At 38.3% G+C, this 7,800-nt stretch overlaps 1 protein-coding gene across 5 annotated transcripts in view; it reads right to left on the reverse strand.

The window, feature by feature from the left end:
* Positions 1 to 7,800, reverse strand: part of Nek11 (NIMA-related kinase 11) — a 267,222-nt gene that overhangs the window by 86,622 nt on the left and 172,800 nt on the right. For all 5 annotated transcript variants that reach the window (XM_013505736.1, XM_005406856.2, XM_005406853.2 and 2 more), the window contains one exon: positions 7,320 to 7,380. In XM_013505736.1, the coding sequence (XP_013361190.1) occupies positions 7,320 to 7,380 (61 nt within the window). The remainder of the gene's footprint in view (positions 1 to 7,319; positions 7,381 to 7,800) is intronic.

A 7,800-nucleotide genomic window follows, 5' to 3' on the forward strand; every position in this document is an offset into this window, starting at 1 on the left:
ACAAAATAAGTGCCAAACCATTACAGAAAGGATACAGAATATAGGCTCCAAATCTGAAAATTGGACAGTTAGCAGTATTTCTTCCTGGTAAAATGGCTGCTGCCTTCATTCTGGGACATTCCTGGGGCCTGGTTTCCAGTCTTTGCTATTTATTTGAATTTCCTTCTTCCCTGCCTCTCCTAATTATGCAAGGAATCACTGTATATCTGGTCTGCGACTATTCTGGCTTGCAACATCCAATCTTTATTACAACACCCAGTGCTTCATGCAGTGCCCGGAACCTGCCTGACTTCCCTAGATGTCTAATGTGGATACTGAGACCGGAAAGAAACACAATACAAGATCCAAAGAAACCCAGTAACACTTGTGCTCAAGGTCAGTCCAGCACACACTGACAGGACACACAGAGAAAACAATCTAGAAATAAACTATCTCATTTTAGCTTATAGGTCAGTTCTCTATAATATTAGGAAAGCATTTTTTTTTTCTTTTCTGATACCAGGAGCTAAATTCAGGACCTTGCACTTGCCAAGCAGGCACTGTGCCTCTGAGCTAGATCCCTGGCCCTAGGGAAGCATTTTTAAAAATTTTATCCTTTATTGTTAGAATTATAACTGGTGTGGGTATGCATGATAATAAAATCAGAGCTTAATCATCTTAAAGTTATCTTTCTCAAAGTGGAATCTGGACTAAAGCATCAGCATCATATGTGAAGCTGCTAGAAATATGAATTCTTAGCTGCATATCAGGCCTATGTGTTAAGTCCTTTAAATTATACTGGTACATGCTCAAGTGTGAGAATCGCTAATCTAATGTTGATGCTACAGGTACACTGAATCTCGAATGCAAAAGGACACCTTCTAGTTCAGGATGTAATGAGTCTATACAAATGATAACACATTTACTCAGGCCATTCATCTGTGATACAAGAAGGGAAAATACCACTGTTCCTGGTTTAAGTAAAAGTAAAACTAAATCTGGATCTATGGTGGGTTCAAACCATTGCAATCAGTATTTTCAGTGCTGCAAAGTTAAAACTTTCTGAGTACAATTTTCAAAATGTTTTGACTTTTGGTGACGATGGTATGCCATGTAATTGATTCATTTTTTTGATCAGGGGTGTGACATGTGTGAGGCCCTGGGTCCAGTCCCCAGTCCCCAAAAAATATTATACTTCTTACTTTTCCTGCCCAGGGGTAGCATATTCTACGAACATGCTATAAATCTTTAAACAACAGTGCTAGGCTTGGTGCTACCGTTAAAACTACCCATCTTTGGTAATTAAAAAGATTAAGAATGTTAGCATTTCAGAATAGTTTATTTACTGCCCATTTAGAATAAGAGTTGCTTCCTGTATTTACTTGCTGTTCTACTTCTCTCCATTGCATCTTGGTATATAAAATAAGGTTTAAAAATTACATTGAATATGTTTGAACTGTTGTAAAAGGCAGTTTGCATTTTATTTTATTCTTTTTTTGAAAATGTCTATTTTTTATTTTAAAAATAAAAGAAGGAAAACCTTAACAAACAGACATCCATTTACAAAATAGCAAAAGAACAATACAAACAGAGTTACAAACAAAGTGGTAGGAAATTAACAATGCTTGTTGTATTACATATTGAAATCTTCAAAGTGGTTTCTCAAGAAAACAAATAGAGACATGCAAATATTAAGTCATATTTTTTTTTTCTTTTTGATAATGGGAATCAAACTCAGGACCTTGTGGTTGCCAGGCAAGCGCTTGTGCCGCTGAGCTGTATGCATCTTTGGAAGTTTTGGAGCAGTAATCTTATTCCTTGATGGCAAAGGAACTGAGGTAAGAGCCAGAAACTCTGTGCCCATGTGCCTCTGCAAAGCCGTCTCCATTTCACAGAGGCTCCCATCTTAAATGATAAGCCTCAGACTCTGTCATATTTAAATTTAAATTATCCCTTGAATCCTCTTAACATTAACATATGTGACATACATTAATGACCACAGTGATTAGTAAGCGCTATTGTTATAGCTGGTGAGCCTCCCAGAACTACAGTTAAAGTAAAACAGGCATCAGTGATCTGAGCAATCCTAGACTCATCCCTATAGGACTGCAGAGCAGATTATCTTCATGGTTTCTGTGCAGTGATGAGAGGTGCTTACCATCCTGAAAATAGTATCATTCTGTGAATTTCCTCCCCACACAGGTATTTCAAAAGCATGTTCTCCCATCATCTCAGTGCCTGTGGCCGCTATCAAAGGACCTCTTCCATTTGAGCCGTGACATTAGCCCCCCCTGAGATGTTGCTACAGAGTTCATTGCCATCATGAGAAGCAGTAGAAGGGTGGAGGGGTTTCCCATTTGTGCAGCTGTAGACAGAAAGCTCTTTAGCAGTTTACACAGAGTCAATGTTGAAATGTCCTGCATACCACCCTCTTTAATGCCAAGACACAAGAAGAGCAGGGACTTCCCAAACCATCTAGCTTTGGTGAATTTATTTAGAATCTCGCAATTAGACAATCTGGAAAGAAGGTATTTTTAACTGCAGGGCACATGTAATTTTTTGCTTTACAATTTAGCTTTTTTGTTTAAAAATTTAGGTTGATTATAGTCTCAGTAATCAAGGTGTCCAAAAGTCTTAATCTAGCCCTGATAGTAAACTCTTACTAAAGTGATGGAAAACAGCAGCAGCCTCTTGGATTGTCAGTGCTGCGTGATGATGATGATTTTAATTGCCCATATTTGTGCTGTGAATGTAAATTAGTGTAGCTGTTATAGGGAACACTATGGAGATTCCTCAAAACACTAAAAGTAAAAATATCGTATGACCCAGCATTCTCTTATTGTTGGGATCTAAAAGGTCTCCCAAAGGCTATGTGCCAGGCTTGGTTCCCAGTGCAGCAGTGTTCAGAGATGGGGCTTAGAGAACGACTGGATCATGAGGACTGTGATGTTATCTGTGGAGTCGTCCACTGATGGGCTCATAGCTTGATGGCACTTTGGGAGGTAATAAACACTCAGGGATCTAGTTGAAGGGGGGTAGGTCGTGGGGGCATGAGTTTGGGGATATATCTTGTCCTTGGCCCTCCTCCCCTTCCCCCCTTTCCTCTTCTTTTTCCTTTCTAGCTGCCATGAGGTAAACAGCTTCTTTCTCTACAGGCTCCCACCACAGTGATATCCTTCCTTGCCTGAGGCCCAAAGTGATGGAGCCAGTCAACCATGGACTGAACCTCTGAAACTATGAGTCAAAATAACCTCCTTTCCTCCTCTAAGTTTTCTCAGGTATCTTGTTATAGCAATGGAAAGCTAATACATACCCCGTTTCTGGACATATATCCAAAGGGGGAAGAGTCAGTACATTAAAGAGATATCTGTTTTTTCATGTTTATTCCAATGTTCATTTTTAAAACTTGACTTATAACCTAAGAATTTATGAACATAACACATTTAAAAGTCAAGGTTGAAACTTGAAAAGGAAAAGAGTTCTCTGCCTCATTTTCAAGTTCCACTTCCCAAGTCAACCATATTCAACTTCGCAACTTTTCTTTTTTGTGTACCTTTGCTTTTCTATGTCACAAGTGCCTGTACAACTATGTTTTAATTCTTTATTTTATACTATGAACTTCCTACTATGGGTAGAGAATTTGAGTCTTGTTCTTTCCTGTCTGTTATATCTGTATATCTGCCTCTCTGTCTCTCTCATCTTTCCTCCACCCATCATTCCAATATATTATATAACAATTTTTAACTAACTCGGTGTTTAAATTGGCACCATGTAAGTAGTGTTCTAACTTACTGTTTTTGCAGAACTTAATAAATTCATTGGATATTTTTACATTGCTTAGTTTCCTGATTACTTCTAAGTCATCCCTAAATTCTCCAATCATACTGAAAACTTCTTTCATTATAGTCAAATCCTATGGGTCATCCATTAATCCCACTCCTTGGGAGATAGCCATTCAGCCTTGGAGCTTTCTGACCCATTCCAATCTGAATGATTTGTCGCCCAGTAATCCTAATCTCCCTTTACTATCATTCCAAGTATATCCTCCAGCTCTCTTCTGTTGGATCCATCATCTCTGAAAGTTTATGTCTTTGTGACATTCTTGATTTATTTCTACCCTTTGGTGGAGTTTAATCTCCAGGAACTTCTAAGAAAAACCTTGTGAGGCAGATATTTTTGAAACCTCTTTTATGAGACTAAAAATATCTGTATTCCTCTCTCATACTTCACTGGTTTTTTGGGTAGATAAAAAAAAAATTATGTTGAAATTTTATTATCTACTAGCTTTCAGCATTGTTGAAAATATGACATCATTCTTTCTCCTAGTGCTTTATAAATGAAGTTTTATTCTCGCTAGGCGTTTTTATTATTTCTTTGGTCAATTTGTTTTTACTCACCTTCCCTGGAATTTCTATCAGTTAGATCCTGGACCATCTAGATTGACTATTTTGTTTTTAAATTATTTTTATAGAAATTCTGCTAAACTTTATTTCTCAAATTTCCTATTAATTTTTTACTTTTGCTATTAAAATTATAATTTCAAGTATTCATTCTTATTTTTATATAGAACTTTTTGTTTGTTTTTTTGGAGATATTTTTAGGTATCTTTTAAGATTGCAATAAATTTTGAAAATTTCCTTACATTGCTTCCTGAGTCTTTTTTTCTTTTTTTCTTGGTACTGGGAATTGAACTCAGGACCTTGCACTTGCCAGGCAGGAACTTGTGCCACTGAGCTATATCCCCAGTCCTTCCTGAGTCTTTTGTATGTTTTGATTTGATATCTCTCTGACTCTGTCTCTCTCTATCTTGGTCTTGCTCTCCCCGACCCACTTAGCCCCCTATAGATATCCTCAGATACTGCCAGTCATCAGCTATATATTCATATCTAAGTGTATAATATTAAAAGTCAATTTAAGCTCTTTCTGTGGGTCCAGAGATTATCAACTGGTAGGGCTCACTCCTGCTGTTTTGTTGGTACAATGTCATCTATAGGATTCTTGGGCTGATAAGCGATCTTCTAAAGGGGTCCATGTTGTTCTTCACTATCAGTGTGGACAGTATTACAGAAGCCAAGTAGGGGTGGTGTCTGGGGATTTTCTCTTCCAACATGCAAACTTTCACTTTGTCCCTCTATTTTCATATATATGCCACTCTGCCTTGATTCAGGAAAGAATCCCCTGGTGGTGCCAGTGGAGGGAAAAGGACCTGGGATCCTTCTTCATTCTGTTCACCAATCCTCCTATTTTCATCTTTGCTCACATCCTGCCTTCACGAGTACTTGGGCTTCTAAATTCCAAGCCTTTCTCACATGCTGCGGGTTTACCCACCCTACTTGTTTCCCAAGTGCATCTTAGGCTGTCACCTTTCAGGTTTGTTGTCTACCACTCATCTGTCTGCTTTCTGTTTTTTTTAACTACAGTACTTTGGGGGTGTGTCCCACAGGAGTAAAAGTCACTGGGAAGAGTGGCCATAGGTTGGCTGGAGAGAGAGGCTACCTGTGAGGAGGGATGCACAAAAGGAACTCAGGGCAAAAGGAATGCCACCTGGGCTGAGACCTGTGAGCAGAAGGAGAGGAAATATGGCAACTGGGACTAGCTGCAGGCACACGGGCTGAGAGGAGCAAGTTGGACTCTAAGCCACAGAGCTCTTTGGCTTCCTCCTCCTGCTCATTTGCCTTTTTCTGCTTCTGTTGCATGATCTTTGAGTTCCTCTGCTTATGGGCAGCAGCAGAAAGCCATCAAAGTCATCTCATGTTTTCCCTTAACTGAGTCCCTCTGATTTTTTATATTCTTCTGGCTGGTGAGCCCTCCAGGTCATGGCTCCAGCCTGCCTACATTGTGTCCCCTCTTTCTGTTGACATTGCAGACCTGCTTTTTATCTTCAGAAATTCACTGGCAGCTTTCTTATATTCCTTTTTCCTGTAGGTTTATGTCAGCTTTATTTCTTTACCATCATTTTAGTGTGATTCCAGGCAGAGATAAATGTGTGTTTTCATTCCATATTTCTAGTGTGTATTTCTGTAGATCATATAGTCTAGACAGGAATTTTTATATAACTTACCCAAGCTAGTGTTATCTACTTTTCTGTAGTGAAACTATCTTTTTCAAGATATAATTTTATATAGAAATCCAATTTATAAAACAGGTAATTGTGAAGATAATTTTGCTTTTGACTGGCAAAGGAAAAAGGTCTGCATCTAATTTCCTCTAAAAACATTTTAAAACATTTGTTAAGGGCCCCTTCTAAGTCAGACACAGTATTAGACTAGAGAAACAGACACGAACAGTAAAGGCATAGCTTCTCACTCATGCTGCTCAGTACACTTCCCCATGCTCAGTCCTGGAGGTGCGCAGGGAGCCTACTAAGAGAATAACTGACTTAATCTGAGATCCATGGGGAGAAGGTAACTTGGTCAAAGGAAAGCCTTCTGAGTCTTCTAGACCATCCTTAGAGCTAACTGTACTGTACTCAATGAGCATTACTACATGCAATTAAACAGATGACAAGTGAAGAGGAAAATCAGTTATGTTATGACTTTTTTCACATGGGAATGCAGCACAAGCTAGAAAAAGACTATTGACTGTGGATAGAACTTCTAATAGTAGTGACTAACCACAAAAAAAAACTCTGTTCATCTTTATTCCTGTTGTTCCCTTTGTAGAGATTGCTTTTAGTTATGCAACTAAAATTCCTAAAATAAGAACTCAAAATCAGATTTAAAAGAAGAAAATCTCAGCCCTTGTCACCTTTAAGAATTGTTGTGTGAAAATTTACTGTTTAGTGCTTCAAGTTATCACAGGCTTTTTGGATTTAAGAGAAAGAAAAAACTGAGAAATAAGGTTTCATCCTTGAAGCATAGCAATCCCATTTATAGAGAATGACAATGTTAACAAAAATCAGTTTTGTTTTTCAGACCAAATCTTTTCCAGTGACTGCCTGACCTTCAGAGTGATGGTCTTTTCAGCTTGACTGAATGCAATCTGCTTGTATAGGACCAGTTAGGTAGAAGAGATCCCTCTTCCAGGGACTGTAAACCTATTGCTATGCACTACCAGGCCACCACTGGATCCCAAGGAGCTGCGAAATTTCAATTGTCTCATCCTTGGAGACTGAAAGTCAGTAATAATAACAATAATGACAACAACAAAAATAAGAATAATAAAATTCTTCTTTGACTTTCCTGGCCCACAAGCCAGACACGCAACCTCTGTGGGCCTCATTTCCTCACCTGTAAAATGAAGAGGTTGGACCAAATACCTGTAAGATTCCTCCCAAGCTTCTTGGATATTTCAGTAAAAACAGTACGTGTCACTGCAGTTTGGAACCTGAAGAAACTTACCATGAGAGGAGCAGCCCAGGACACTTTCCAAACACCTGGCCAGGGCTTCAGTATCGCTATCCTGTCAGAGCAAGAGAGACACTTACTTTCTCTGTATGGTAGAAGAATATTTAATGACACAGAAACATGTTCTTGCTATACTTATATAGCAAGAGCCCCACAAAAATATGATATCTTCAAAATTATTTTACAAGTTTTAAAAGAGTAACAGCCTCTCCTTTTCTATTTCTCTTCATATCAATATCTATCACTTGAGGCTTTTCTAGGTAAATGGATGCAATTAGAGACCATACTCATAAGCGAAATAAATCAGATTCACATGTGTAAACATTGCATTGTCTCACTAGCATAAGAACCTGAAAGAGTAAACAAAATCTGAAAGATACAATAGATATTGTTAAAGGGAAAAAAACTGCTCCAAAAGAAAGAACAACTGAGATAAGGGAAAGGAAAGAAAGAAAGAAAGAAAAAGAAGGGAAAA

This window comes from Chinchilla lanigera, unplaced genomic scaffold, assembly GCF_000276665.1.
Source record: "Chinchilla lanigera isolate Chin_1 unplaced genomic scaffold, ChiLan1.0 scaffold00100, whole genome shotgun sequence".
Classification (NCBI taxonomy): Eukaryota; Metazoa; Chordata; class Mammalia; order Rodentia; family Chinchillidae; genus Chinchilla; species Chinchilla lanigera.